Source organism: Arachis ipaensis, chromosome B10 (genome assembly GCF_000816755.2).
Source record: "Arachis ipaensis cultivar K30076 chromosome B10, Araip1.1, whole genome shotgun sequence".
NCBI lineage: Eukaryota > Viridiplantae > Streptophyta > Magnoliopsida > Fabales > Fabaceae > Arachis > Arachis ipaensis.
The window spans coordinates 50,998,583-51,014,518 of NC_029794.2; the positions used below are offsets into that span (position 1 = coordinate 50,998,583).

Consider the following 15,936-nt stretch of genomic DNA (forward strand, 5'->3'; position numbering starts at 1 on the left):
ATTCCCATATCTTATAAAATTTTAAAATTTATGTATAAACATATCCCGTGTCATGTCGTGTTCTCTGTGTGTATCAAAAGATTGAAAGCTTTTATGAATTAATAAGATATTATATTGTACTTGTACGACAAAGTGCACTGTTACTACTGCTGCTTTTTCTAATTAACAAAAATTTAGATATGTTTGGTATTGGTATTTTATTAGATCAGTGTTGATATAATTTTAGCCTCTTAGTTAATTCATTAAACAACGATAAAAATACTAACACGACACATATTAAAATAGCTCTCATATTCAGGGACGGATCTACTCAATAGGTAGTGGGGGCAACTGCCCCAGTGAGATTAAAAAAATTAGTGAGATTAAAAAAATTAATGAGTAATTCTTAAGGAAATATTCAATTTGCCCCCACAATCTAATTAATTTTGACCCCACCCTCTAAATCCTTAACCCTTCTCCTTCTTCCCTCTCCTTCTTCCCTTTTTTTTTTAATTTTGTTTCTCTAATTCTCTGCTCCCGCCTCCAACCCTAATGCTTCTAGAGTTTCAGACTCTAGCAGGCAGCAGTCTAGCCCTCCAGAGTTACCGTCGTCCGCCGCCACTCGTCCACTCTGCCACTAACGCTTCCAGTCTCCGTCGATTTTTCCTTGCATCGCCTCAGCCCTCATGTACGCATTTGGTTCTGCCTCAGCGTTTCTTCGGCGTCTGGTTTTGTCTTCTTCTTCTTCTTCTTCCTCGGTCTTCACAGGTTCAATCCTCGTCTAGTTCTGTCTTCCCGTTCCTTCAGGCTTCGGCATCTGGTTCTGTCTTCACTCTTCAGCAATTCAGGGTGCGGGACTGCGGGCTGCTACGTGTTCTGCCGCTGGTTCTGCGGCTCTGCCGTTGGGTCCTAGCTCCTGGTCCTGGGTGCCACTGGTTCTGCTGCTGGGTGCCGCTGGTTCTGCCGCTGGGTCCTGGCTCCTGGGTGCCGCTGGTTCTGCTGCTGGGTTCTGCCTCGTGGAGTTTAGGATTTTGTAGTTCACTCTTGCCGCTTGCCCTCTTGGTACAGTCGTACAGACATTCATGATTCATGAATGATAATTGTTAATTGTTTTTTTGTTAATTGCCTCTTAGATTTGCAGTTTAGTTCTGTGATTCTGTCTATGTAATTGTTGTTGTTGGAATTTAGAAATCAATTTTGTTGCTGTTGGAATTTAGTTCATTAGTTGTTGCTGTTGGAATTTAGAAATCAATTTTGTTACTATATATATATGTAATGATATGCATTTTCTTTGCTTTTCATGGATCTGTTGTTGTGACCAGAACAAAGCTAATAATCCTTATTCAATATTGATGATGATTATGTAATATATGAACTTTCTAAGACTCCATGTTTTGTCCTTGTTCATGGTTCTTTGACTCTACATTTGTTTAATTATTGAATTGTTGCATTTTTTCTCAGATAGATAGAGTTTAGTTGTAAAAGAAAACAGAGGCACTGGCTGATTCCCCTTAATGCAGTTTAGTTCATTAGATGTTGCTATTGGAATTTAGAAATCAATTTGAATGACACATGATTATCAATTTTAAAATAATTGTTTAGTCACATATATAGAAAGAGAGATATTTGATTGTATTGACAATGAAAAGATTATTCAGTCTTTTCAAAATATGAAACTCAGAAGAATGAAATTTTAAATTATTTGTTATTGTTTATATTATTATTTTATTGTTTTAATTTATTAGTTAAATAATTTGAGAAGTAATCATATTTTATAATATTATAGTACAATTATACAAATTATTATTATATTATATATATTTTGTCCCCACAGACAAAATTTTCTGGATCCGTCACTGTTCATATTAATAGTAATAAGAATCATACTCAAATTCATGTGAAATATATGATAAATCGTTTATTACTAGCTATTTTAACAGTCAACAAATAATTTCTAATCTAATCAAAATTATTTTTTAATAAGTGGAAGACTAGCCACGAAATATACACACACAAATTTGTTGTTTTCAGGAAATTACGTTTGCAAGAATTATATATGTTTGTCAATACGAATTTGAACTTTTGTTGCGTACAACTGACATTTATCATATACGGTATATATAGAGAGAAAAATATGTGTACATAACAGTACAAAAATTGTTGGTTTTCAGGAAATTACGTTTATTGAAACGCGTTTATTCAACACAGAAAATTAATGGAAGGAAAAACAAAAGCAGATATATAGAGTACTCTGCTAATGATTATGATTAAATATTCGAATTATGCTCATACATCGTATTTGTTTATACAGATCAGAGGGTAGTAGATAAAGAGTTGAAGTATATGTGTGAGTGTGACAATAAATGGGCGCACCTCCCAATTCAATAGTAATAATAATAGTAATAGTACCTATTCTTATTATGTTCCCTGTAATAAATTTTTGAGCTATATATATACACTACACTATTTAATGACATTGCTCTAACATCACAAAAAGGTGTTAATACTATTTAACTTCAACGTACAATATGATTTGGTTTGTTTTGTAGAACGATAACTAAATGATTTCTTTTTCAGTAAAATCTAGTAACTATTTAACTATTTTCATTCTGCTCTGAATTTCTCTTATCATTATGAATACTAATATATATGGTTTGGTCACGAGAGATGGTATGATCCAATTGGGAATCAAATTGTATAGCCATGTATCATAATTATTATGTCCGTGAAAAAAGAAACAAAAAGAGAAGAATGCGAATGCAATGGCAATGATGTTTGGGAAGTGAAAATGGTTATGATAGCGGCTTTTGAAGAGGGTTGCTTTTATATGCTTTTGTACTTGCATTGCATGAATACAAACCAAACCAAAGTATAAGGCAAAAGGTGAGAAAGCAAACAAGGAAAAGGCCTAAATGAACAAAGAAAATATGCAAACCCGCAAACCTCGCTGATGGAAGGATGGAGAGTAGACACCTGTGTTGAGGACAAAAGAATTTTGGAGAAATGTTAAAGGAAGAGACGCGTGATCATGATTCCACAATATTATTCCTCACGGTAAAATGTTAATTAAGCTTTATATATGTTCTGGTGGTTGAGAAAATAATAATCCTTCTTGTATATATATACTAGCACAAGATTCCGTGCATCGCATAGATTGAAAATTTCTATTTTTTTTTTCAGTCTTTTTAGATTGTCATTTTTATATTAATAAAAGTATTTTTGTTGTTTAATTTTTTATTTAAAGATAAAAAATTTATTTATTTTATCACTATTCAAAATATATAAGTATTATTTCTTAATCCATCATAATTTGTAAAATTTTTTTTAATTAAGATCAAATTTATACTCATTTTTTCTATTCTTATTTTTCAAAACATTTATTTAAATATCAGCATACTATTTGATGAGTACTTAGAATTGGCTAAAGAAATCCTGCCTTACAATATATTGTATCATATTCAACTTCATAAATTATACGACAACAAATACAATTTAAACATATAAACGACACAATTTAAAAGATAAAACATAAACAAGAACCATAACCAATATCATTTATGTAAAAATTCTTTGATTTATTATGTTAAAATAATTTATTTCTTGGATAAAAAAATTATTTTACAAAAATATAAGTTATCATTTTTCAATGCTAATGAAAGTCTATAAAATTTAAAAGACCCAGTGCATAAAAAGATGAGGAACTTAAAGATTTAAAAAAATTACTATTTTGACCTTTGATTTTATTTATTTGTTGATTGAAAAAAAGAAAAAGAATAAATGTCTGAAATCTCTCATTAAACTTATTTTTCAAGATGAAAAAAAGAAATACAGAAATAAAAACAAAGCTTTTTTTCAACTTGAACTATCCTTTAAATCTCTTAACCACTACCTTTTAATTTGAATCCTAACTTAGTTTAGAGAAAGCACTGTAGAGGACGTTACTTTTTGCTTTCGGACGTTGCTTTTTGCTTTACCTTTTATTTGAAAGGTAAAGCAAAAATATAATCTACTTTTAATATACCATTTGAAAAATAAAGAGTAGTATTCCAAAAATACTTCCTAATGTGCCTCTAAATTTTTTTCAACCTATCAAATTCAACAAATCATGTGACTTATACTACTACTATTAAAAATATCTATCCAACCAACAAAGACATAAAATTAAAGAAGTATAGAGCTGTACAATAACAATATAAAAAAAAAGAGGTCAACTCAAACAACAATTGCAAAAAATAAAAAAATAAAAGAGGTAAACTTAAACAACAATTGCAAAAAATCAAAAATACATTTGTGTAGGAAATGAAAATTTCTAATAGCCTCATACCCAATCGGACCAGACCGGTCAGTCGGACCGGTTTAACCGCGAACCGACAGTATTAACGGTCCGGTCAGACATATAAAACCGACAATAAAAAACCGGTAAAAAACTGTTGAACCGGACAAGAACCGGCCCGTCAGTCCGAACCGGAACCCGGCCAGTTTTCACAAAAAGGGAAGCTCCTTCGTTTCTTTCTCCCGTTCTCTCTTTCTTTCTTTCAGTCAGAGAAATCACACAAACCCAACCACAAAACCCTAGCACTGTAAGCCTACACCACCGCCACAAGGAGGGGCATACTGCCGCCGTCCGTCGCACTCAAAGTTCGCCATCCGTCATCTAGCTTCCCTCGTGCTCCAAGCATTCAACCCTTGTTCGCTGTCACCGATCGCAGTTGCTTCCTCGAGCTTGGCGTCCGTCGTCTTTGTCTGCTCAGCCGCGCTTCCGTTGCCATTTGTTTGCCATTCGTGTTCGCATTCTTCGCCGTTCGCGTTCGCTCGGCGTTCACCATTCGCGTTCACTCGTTGTTTACCGTTCGAGTTCGCGTTCGTCTGGAAGCCACGTTGCTCTCCTTCAAACTCTGCGACCAACCCGCATGCTCCACTCAGCCGTTGAACTGCTCTCTGTTGTCCTCGCCATGAGTTCCCTAAACCAGCCACCAGACAATACACTCACACAACAGACAACACCAATACTCTTCTTCAAATTTTGCAACTTCTGATTTCTACTACAATAAGTAATTATTTGATTTGGTAGTGGTTTGGATTTTTTCATAGACTAAATTAAAGTTACAATAGTTTTGATCTCTTCTCTATCACATTGAAATTAAGCTTTGGATTCTCTTATTTCATTTTAATTTTACTGCACTCAACATGTTTGATGAAATGCTTTAACCATATTTCTGATTGGTTTTATAATTTCTAGCTTTTATAATTTCTCAGTCAATTAGTGGTTTGAATGAAATTTCAAATTACTCAAATATGCAATTTCTGAAATTAGAGATTTGTGAATCTGAACTCTGAAGTTAGTGATTGATTTCTGATGTTATTGATTCTATTCTAATATGTGCTTTTGTTACTGATTTGTTACTAATAGTGATTGATTTCTGATGTTACTGATTCTGTTCTAATATGTGCTTTTGTTACTGATTTGTTACTGATTTTGAAATTGAGTAATGAATTTGTTTCTGAAATTGAGTAATGGATTTGTTACTGATTCTGTTCTATGGTCTTATGGATGATTATTGGATTTCTAGCCGTTCTATTGCTGTTTTTAATTTGGATTATGATTTATTGAATTTAGTTATGGATGAAAGTATTAATCAAGAAGCAGTTGCTTATAATGCCTGTTTGAGTAATAATTCGTCGGCCAATCCTCCTAATTCAAATGATTCTGCTAATCCTAATCCACCTAGTTCGAATAATAGTCAGTCACAAGGTTCTTCTAATTTATGGATTTTGATGATTGATAAATCTTCATGTTGGTTTTTAATATTTAGATATTTCTTTTTACTATTCAACTTTTGAGATTGTATTTTGATAAGATTATATGGATTTAATTGATGACACTTTGTTGTTGAATGCTAATTTTTGTTGCTGAATGCCCTGTTTGTTGCTGAATGATAATTTTTGTTGCTGAATGCTGAATGCTGTTGGTAATGGTGTTTTTGCTGCTGAATGTCCTGCTATTTTATTTCTTTGTTTGTTGCTGAATGTTGGTGGCAGAATTTAGATATGCTCATGTTGATAATTTTTTTATTTTTAAATGTGCTGTGGCTAGTCTTTAATTTCGTATCTGGTTATGGATACTTCTTTGTTTTGTAGTTGTTGGTTTTGCTTTGATTTGTAGTTGGTTTTGCTTTGATTTGTAGTTGCTGGCTCCTAATTATTGCTGGTTTTGCTAGCTTTGTTTGTTGCTGAATGTTGGTGGCAGAATTTAGATATGGTCATGTTGATAATTTTTTGATTTTTCATTATGTGTGGATGGTCTTTAATTTTGTTTTAATTAATAAAACTTTTATTAATTTCAGTTATGGATAATAGTATTAATCAAATAGAGATTAATAAAACTTTTATTAATTTCGAATGATGTTGCTAATCCTAATCCTAATCCACCAAAGCAAATTTGCAACAAGTTCTTGCGGATTTTGACGATTGATAAATCATGATGTTGGGATTTAATATTTAGATATGTTTCTTTAATATTTAATTTTTGAGTTTGTATTTTGATAAGATTATATGGATTAGGATGATGATATTTTATGTAGTGTTTTAAATTTCGAAGATATTTTAAGATTTATATTAGACTATAATTATATTTTAGGATATTTATTTATAATTTATTTATTATTTTATTCTAAAACGGTTTTTTCGGTTGAACCACTGGTTGGACCGGTTGGACCAATAAACCAGTAAACTAGTGACTAGAACGGTTCGATGACCGGTCCGGTTCTTAGAACCTTGCTCATACCACTCTAGTCTAGCTCTATATTAAAATTTTAAAAAACATGAATTCTCAAAGGGTAATTACAGTCGACAGATACTTTCTTCCTCTTTTTTTCTCTTTCTTAATTTCCAACCATAATTAAATCATGAATCCCAGTGGATAAGCTTACGGCATAATGAATCATTTTAAAAAATGACACATGTAAAGTAATAACTTTAATGGTTTAAAAAAATGTGATATGAGTAATATAATTATATAGGTGACTTAACAACTGTACAAATAATTATTCAGAATCACAAAATCAAAATATAAGAAAAGTGCTTCATCACATATACTTGACCCTCCGACAAAATCATAGGCCTCTGAACAGTAACTTGTATTTTGCACCTCTGTCAATACACAAGATAGTTTGTATCAAATTTGGCATCACTGACCAAAGAAAGAAAATGTATAATTGGCACATATTAAATGAAATAACAGTTCAAAAAATAAAAAGGACAAAATATAAGACAAACTACAAAGAGCCAAACATTAAATACAAAAAAATCCAGGAGTAGATTAAAGCGAGAATGAGATAAGGACACAACATGCTAAATTTTACATGTTTAAGAGTTAAAAACACAATAAAGAAAACACCCCAAATCAACCCAAGAACAATACATTTAAAACAAAAGATTAGACCATAATATATTAATTGAGGCATGCTTGGAACACAAGAACTCCATGATTCATCAATTAAAATCAACATCGTAGAATTTGGGAAGAGCTGACCACTGAAATTGGAAATAGTCCAAAGCCTAATCACCCTAACCTTAAGACTCAATGTTTCCTTCTCAAGATTAATCTTATTTATCATATCCATGGGAGTTCTCATTTTGAAATGGGATGAAAAAGATGAAGGAAAACCATACTACAATTAATAAAACAAACTCTATTAGAAAATACAATGGGCCAGATAAAAGTGAAAAAATTCTGAATCAACCAATGAAAGATAGTAACCCAATCTCAAAATTAAACGTAAATGGAGCAAAAATATAACATCTCTCTTACCTAATACCCAATTATCTATCTCCTTTTTATTAGTTATAATACTTATAATATGAAGTGAGATTATTTTCTTAATAGACATCAAATATTAATAAATTTATAGATCAATTGCCAATGCTTAATACGCCACAATAACTTAACTCAATCAACTTTAAACCAATAAAAATCGATATCATGCAAAGTGTCACCTCATAAAAATGCTTCCACAATACATGTTTCAAATGGCAAAAATACATGAACAAAAGGTGAAATAAAAAATAAACACAACATTTCATCTAATCTACATCCGACACACGCATAACTCTGAATCTCAGACCTACAGAACTTATTCAACCTAATTCCTAAATTGTGAAAAATAACATACTAAATTCTTTTAGGAAATATGAATAAAAAATAGTGAACATTCCATACACACAAACTAACCCTTTTAATATTGGAACAAAATAAAGTCAGAAAAAACCAAAATGAGCGAAGCCAGAAAGCAAATCCTAAAAGCTAACCTATAAAAAATAAACAGAATGGGCGAAACTTAAACTTACCTACAGAAAGTGATCCACACTAAAACCCTTCGCCGTAAAACAAATGACCCTCAAGTTGCTGACCTCCTCCATACTCTACACTTCATAATTTTAAAACCTGTATATTTGTCTGGTGATTGAAAAATTTTTCAACATAAATTCTCATTTCTTGAGTAGCAATAGGCATTTTAACAAAAAGAGAATGCATTAAAATCAAAAGAAAGCCAAAACACAGGATGTTCTTTGTTACTTTTATTTGAACAACTGGAGTATCAAATTGAATCCATTTAGAGTAACTAAATTCTTCAGCTACTGAAAACAACTATTTCATCATTGCAAAAAAAAATATAAAAGGGCAAAGGTTAGCACCATAAGTTTAGATCATGTCTTGAAATGATATAAAAGGATAACTTTCATCATTGCATCTACCTTTCAAGTTTTAGTAGTAATTTAATTTACAAAAGTTACATATAATAAAATGAGTACATGATTTCAAATCATAAATTATGCGAGATACCTTTTTTGTTAATTATAAGGTGCAAGCAAGGAATATTCTTATGCAATCTCAGGAACCATGTTTGTCCTCTATCAAGCATTTTTTTTCGTTAGATTTTGCAAAAGCATTTGGATAACACAACCATAAAAAACAAATTTCCTTTCCAACTTCTGCATAATTGTTTCAATAAAAATAGATAAGACATCTATTTGTAAAGCAAATATGCATTAAAAATACAAAGTAAATAATTTCTTCCGTAATATTCCATGTTTTCGAGAGAAAATAATGTCATTTCTAAATTATTCCAATACAAAAGGCCCATCGCACATACCCAATAATATCAGTATCAATTTTACTTTTTGTTCTTTTCTTCCACGCATGTATCTAATATATATCACTTGCACAAATATTTAGCCGAATTCCAATCAGATAGTAACCGATTGTCAAATTTAATTGAACAAATCATGAACATTTTTGCACCAATACAAATGGGAGTTCCATAATATTCAATCACCAACCAATTTTCCATTTTCATTCAAGAAAGAAGAAATGAAGACCACATTGCATAAGACTAACTATTGAACCAAATTAGAGACGATAAAAAGAATTTAGAGGCAAATAAGAAAAATCCTGATCTCAGGCTTTGAAACTACAAAAATTCATCCAACTCCTCCTATTGTTCCTTTTTGCTAGAGAGACCAAAAAACAAAGTAATAAAATAAATTTCATCTCAGATTATAAAAAGTGAAAGACTATAAATTTAATGGCCAAAGAACATTAAACCAGTTCAAATCAAAATTTACAGAAGATAGTGTATAAATGACCTAAATTCTTTGATTTTGGACATCAATAAGGGTTATTAAATAATTACTACTAACATACATGCAAGAAATAGCCTGGGGAATCTTCTAAGCAAAGAAATCGAATAAATTTTATATCAAAAAATACTTTAAACACCTGAGAAAAATAGAAAAAAAAAAGAATAAAAAATTAAATTCAAACAGAATGAAAAAATTAAATAAAAAAGATTAGCAAAGAAACATATGAATTAATAAAAATAGTAAGTTCAAATTACACTAACCAATATAACTTATCCCCTTACAAAGATAGTTATGAATGACGAAATCAAAACAAAAGCAAATGAACAAACCTTCAATTTCTCATGAGCTTCATTCATAAAATTTTCCAGCATTCCTTTATTTGGTGAGTGTTATTTATATAACTGAAATATGATCAAGTAATAACCATGTGTTTTGATTGAATACTAATTTATAGAAAGTAGTAACAAAAGAGTGAGAATAATAACACTTTTTATATTAAAAAATGTTGCTGCATTGTTTCTTTTATATAATTGAATTCATTTGCTTAGCTTAAGATTTTAGAATAGTAAAAATAAATCAATAAAGCAATTAAAAGGTAGTAGAAATACTTACATCAAATGCCTTGGACTCAAATTGTTTTCTATTTGCATGTTCTCACAGATTCACCAAAGAGTATTGCCTACTCATCATATTTGTTGAAATCAAATGTTGTTCACATAGTGTAAGACCTTGAATATACCACATCTGAGTATTTGCAACCTATAAAAATTGTAGAATGATAAAAATGAAATTTCCATGTATCAATGTTCAAAGAATTGAAAAATAATCTCACACATTGTTGGATCAATAAAAGTAATGAACTTGACACAAAAGCAATCTCTTCAACAAAGAAAACGACAATACAGACAGAAAACGCAGAACAAAGAATAAAAAGAGCATCTTTTCCCCATAAATTAAGAAGTTATTTTATCTTTTAATTGAAAATCTTAAAAGTTATTTCCCTCCATCAATAATTAGGGCACAACTATAACCCATTAACCACAATTATAAGGAAGCTAAGGTAACATAACTATATGTAAGAACCAGAATAAGAAGAAAGCCTATGCCTAGATCCAGGAATGGTAAACTTATGCAATGAGCACACCTTTTAGTTTAGATATCATTATTTTAGTAGGCTTCAAATATATTTAGATTTTCAATGAAAAAATATATCATATTTCCAATGAAAATGCACACAAGATAATTTTTTATCTAGTTAAATACACAAGAATAAATACGACATTAATAATTCTAAAACTAAAACCTAAATCTAAATAACTCAATCAATTGTACCACAAATTACAAAAATAAATAACTAAATCTAAATAACATGCAAGTTCAATTCAAGTGGTGTATAATAATACAAATAAGGATAAGCTTCTCACTAATTTTAATTCAAAAAAGAGGAAAACAGAATATGTAAGTGATATGAAAGGAGTAGATGGAAAGGCAAAGATGAGATCCTTGATGGTTAGATTCAATAGAGAGAAAGTGTATTGGATTGAATTTTATAGAAATTTCCACCTTTTACCATAGAAGCTTTTTAAAATTAAATGTCTAAAAATATATCATTTTAAGAGTTAAAACAAAAGAGTTAAGAGTTCCAGTGCGAAGCAAATGGTGAAAAAAAAAGCAGAACAGCAACACTAATTATTTATTTAGTTAAAGACCCAAAAAGAAATAGGGCATCAATAATTCAAAGATGAAAAGCTAATTTAGCATCATAAATAAAAATAAAATAAATAACACCACCATACCAAAAGATCACGTCATTGCTTATTAAAAACAAAACAATAGCTGCATACATTTACTTACAGATGATGTGCCATCAGGATTTCTGACAGTCCTCCATCGCACGATATTGCTCTCCAAGCGTATGCGTTTCTTAGCTCCAGACTCATCAGTTACAAAGGTATCCTCTTCCACGTATTTTTAGGATCAAATGGTTTTGGGTCAACACCCATAATATTAGAAACTTTAATCATGTTCATCTGTCCCATAGATAAAGAGAAAGGAGTTTAACATTGAAATTCAACATCTTTTTACAAAAATTCAATGCACCTGTGGAAACTATTTCATTATTTACATAAGATCCTCTAAAATGACATAGCTTCATAAATTGCATCCATCATCCCAACGTTATCAGATATGAGATAGTTTGATGTTAAACAGCCCCTCATATAAGCTGCCTTTTGCCCAAATATGTCATCAAAAAGTGATCATAAAGGAACTTTTTTTAAGAATACAACTACTTCTATCATTTTAAACTGCATACTTTTCACTTTGGCACCTTAAATATTGCACCAAAAATCATAAAGGCATCATATGCCAAAAGAAGAATAAGAACTCTTATCCAGCCACCCAAAGTCAAAGTTAAATTCAAATTAATATATAAACCACAGGCTTCCACATAAATTACGCCAGACCTTTTCTGGAAGAGCCGGAGGTGATTGCAGCGGAACCTCTAACTCCAATGGTGGCCCAAGTTGTTTCTCTTTAGTTTTCATCTCATAATTTTCCTCTTCCGACCCATACCTATGATCTTCATCTGCAAGTATATCCTCTGGCCTCGGGCCTTTTTCATAGCCCTCTTCTTCAACAGGGGATCTCTGAGGCAGGAGATTACTTTGATTATTCATTTGCAAAATTTTAAGCAACACAAAGACAAATTAAATATATCAGTTATTGGTAGCAGGCACTCACATTTGAGTCATGTTCAATGTCATGATGAACTGCATATCCATCCTCTTCTTCATCGTCAAAATCCCCAAATACATCACGAATTTCAGGAGCAGAATCACGGATCTGATCTTTGTCCTCTCGGGGAGATCCACTGTCAATATAGAAATTAAAAGTTTAAAACTGTCATAGAATCTTACAGCATCCCAACAAGCCTTATTATCCCTAGGTTTTAAACAAATTTTTTGTTCTATTTATCTAGTAACTGAAAGCAATTTCCTAAATCCACACCAAGGCTGCAATGTAAGGTAACAGAAGACATTCACATACAAAACCTATACCACAAACCATAAACAAAAGTAGAACAAATCACCGATTTAATCAAATGTGAGATGACAGGAAAAACCTAGGCAACAAACACAAACCCTAGAATTTTGTGGGTTGGGTTTGGGCTTTGGATGTGTTGTGTGCCTGAGAGTGAGAATGGAAAAGGGGGAATGAGAACACATCGGCCAGAGGTCAAAGAGTGAGAATCAGAGATGAAAGAGAGGTGAACCAACTCAAAAAATCCTTAAGAGGAAGTCGGCCACGGAGAGAGAGAACACATCGGCCAGAGGTCACACTCACCGCATCAGAGGAAGAACTCCGTTCCCGTCGAGCATTCATGCACCCCGTTATACTCCACCTCGCCTCTTTGACTCCTCATCGCCCTCTTGGTGTGATCATTCCGACGCTACTGCGTTTGGGAAGGAGAGTCACTGCCTCAGAAGGAGAAGTCTCGAGCCGTCCTCCGCCCCATTATAGTCCATCTTGCCTGTTGTGTCTCTGTGGGTTGAAGATTTCGGAGAGGTCTGCTGCCTCCATCACGTCCTCCTCCTCTGTGCTTTTAGACAAGAATTCCAGTTGCTAGGGTTAGCGTTTTAGGTGAGGGTCATACAGATTGGTGATGGTTTTGAAGCAGACGGTTCTGTTGGCTTTTACTGGGAAGAAGGAGATCCATAGAGAGATTGAGACACTGACACGATAAAGGAAGGACGAGAGAGAGAGAGAGAGTGAGAAACTTAGAAGTGAGAGAGAAGGAGCAGCACAGAGACAGAGAGAATAAGCTTTACCTTTAGCTTACTACTTCTTCATTATTTTATTCTAAATTAACGTGAGAGCGACACACCTGGCTTAATGAGCCACGCCTATTATACAAGTAATAGATATGTTTAAGACAAATTGCATTATATATCTTCCCTTCAAATTTATTAACTTTGAAGTGAGACTTAAATAATAGGCGTAATATGCAAGACAAAAATATGTCTATGTTTAAACTTCAAAGTGATTTTTAATTCATCAATATTGTTTGGTTTTTTTTTTATCTTTTTCATCATAATAATACACTACAAGATTAATATCTATTTGAGGGAGTATTTTGGTGAAGGATTTTAAAAACCACAATACATTTTATTTATGACAATTTAAAAAACCTCCACTAATCATTAATTAAAATTCAATTTTAGCTTAATTTTTCCAATTTTTCAAAATTTAGAGACTGGGTTAGCTAAGAGCCTGAGACCGAGTTAGCTGAGAGAGACCCTGCCGTGTAATTTTTAGGGTTCTACCGCCATTTTCGCCGTCATTTCCACTGCCATTTTCGCTGCCGGCACCGTCGTCACTGCCGTGTCTGTTGCGGTAGAGAGCTTCTGCCGTGTCCATTTTATACTGTTGTTGCTGTCACAGTGGAGTTTCCACCGTCGTTATTGCTGCCGCTGTTTCCGTCACCACTGCCATTGTTGTTGCTGCCACTGTTTCTGCCGTCATGCCGTGGTAGAACGCTTCTGGATCGAGCCACCTCCTTTGTCAACGCGTTTTCAGATCTGTTCGCTCCCAAGCTTCTTCTTCGACGCAACTTTCTCTCCCTCCATATTTCTCTTTCGAACTGCCGCTGGTACTTCTTCTTCGTTATTAATTTATTAATATCTCTTCTCTATTAATAAATGTCATTTTATTTTGAAGAATTTCATTTGTCTCTTTACGTTTCTCTGCGTCTTTGTTATTTTGGATTTGATTATTTGCTATGATCATGATTCTCTGTCTCTCTTTCTAATTGTGAATTATAATTACTTGATTAATTAATTGACATTTTGATCTGTTCCTGAAGATACAAATTAATTTCCCATTTTTCAGAGTATATTTCAAAGTATATTGTAAACCAAAAGTTCTCTGGAATACCAAGCATGAGGTTGGTTCTTGTTTGTTGTTTTCTTTCTTTGTTGATCTAATGTGTTCTTATCTCTCTCCTTTTTTGTAACTTCTGAAGACATATCTGTTTTGGTGTTGCTTTGTTCAAAGGAAAATGACATGATATTTTGCAGTTGAACTTCAACCCCCTTCCCCGCGGTTCTATTATTTTCCCTTGTATTCAAAGCATGTATGAATATATTGAATGATTTTTGGATGGGGTTGGAATATAGTGAACTATATTCTGTTTGATATTTTGATTATGCATGTGTGATGATTAATTATATGGATATCACATGCTATGTTTATTGACAGTTTGCTAAGAGGTAGTTTCTGCGCTTCTGATTGTTCATATATTTTTCTTGCTTTCTATTTACTGTAGACACAAATCCCAACTATTTCCCTAGTTCTTGTTTCTTTGTAGGCAGGTTTATTTCTCCTATAATTGGAGAACTAAGTAAGAAGTACCCTCATGTAACAACATATAAGATTGATATTGATCAGGTATGGCCTATTTTCTACAATGTAATGCAGGTTTAAATCATGGACAGAGATAAAATTTATGTATTGGAAAACTATTTTTTTAGTTACTAAGCTTTACTACTCATAAGCTGAAATAGCTTAATTTTTTTTTTGGTATTTCTACTATGTTCTGGTGTTTTGCATAAGATAAGTCCATGCTCCAAGGCAGCTGAAACCTGAAATTTTGCCCTTTTCTGCTATGTGTTCCAGGAAGAAATTCAAGGCACATTAGGCAAGCAAGTTACAGATTACATCTGTGGTAATTGTTTAAGCTTTTAGTTAGAAATTCATTTATTCTATTATTCTTTTGTATACATAAAATCTTACATAGGTATGGACCATATATCTCACTGTGTCCATCAATCACACTTATCTTCATATTTATAATCCCTTGTGCCGTTGTGCAGCCAACACTCCATTTTTTTCAAAATGGAAAAAAGGCTGATGAACTTATAGGTGCCGATGTTGCACGAATGAACCATATTACATAGAAACTCTTCAAGTAATCCTTCAAATCTTCACTTTATGTAATGTTTTGGTTGCTGTTATTTCCTTTCACTAAAGTTTTGCATTGCTAGCATTTCACGTAGCAATGCAATGTTCTATTCTGCACGTTATTATTTTCCCTTGTATTCAAGGCATGTATGAATATATTGAATGATTTTTGGATGTGTTGGAATTTATGTTTTCTTTGAAAAGGAGAAATGGAAGCCCTCACTATTGATTGGGATAATTTGGTTTTCTTGGCAAGGTTTTGTATAGCTTTATCAATAAAATGTGCAATTTAATATATCTTATTGAACTTTACTCTACTTTTGGGCAGACACATGATCTCTGTTAACATATTAT

The 15,936-nt window shown here is 32.3% G+C and overlaps 1 protein-coding gene and 2 long non-coding RNA genes across 3 annotated transcripts; 1 reads left to right on the forward strand and 2 right to left on the reverse strand.

Moving 5' to 3' along the window:
- LOC110268209 lies at nucleotides 6,950-10,610 on the reverse strand. The gene is made up of 4 exons (XR_002356316.1): nucleotides 10,234-10,610; nucleotides 9,951-10,022; nucleotides 8,326-8,400; nucleotides 6,950-7,128 (listed from the first exon to the last, which is right to left on the reverse strand). It is a non-coding gene; the product is annotated as an uncharacterized LOC110268209 (long non-coding RNA).
- On the reverse strand, nucleotides 11,597-12,528 carry LOC110267612. Its single transcript, XR_002355428.1, has 3 exons — nucleotides 12,364-12,528; nucleotides 12,087-12,269; nucleotides 11,597-11,651 (listed from the first exon to the last, which is right to left on the reverse strand). It is a non-coding gene; the product is annotated as an uncharacterized LOC110267612 (long non-coding RNA).
- LOC107622018 lies at nucleotides 13,004-15,699 on the forward strand. Its single transcript, XM_021114554.1, is given in 5 exon segments — nucleotides 13,004-13,188; nucleotides 14,065-14,151; nucleotides 14,913-15,069; nucleotides 15,298-15,341; nucleotides 15,344-15,699. Coding segments are annotated over 5 exon segments (708 nt in total). The 3' UTR covers nucleotides 15,579-15,699.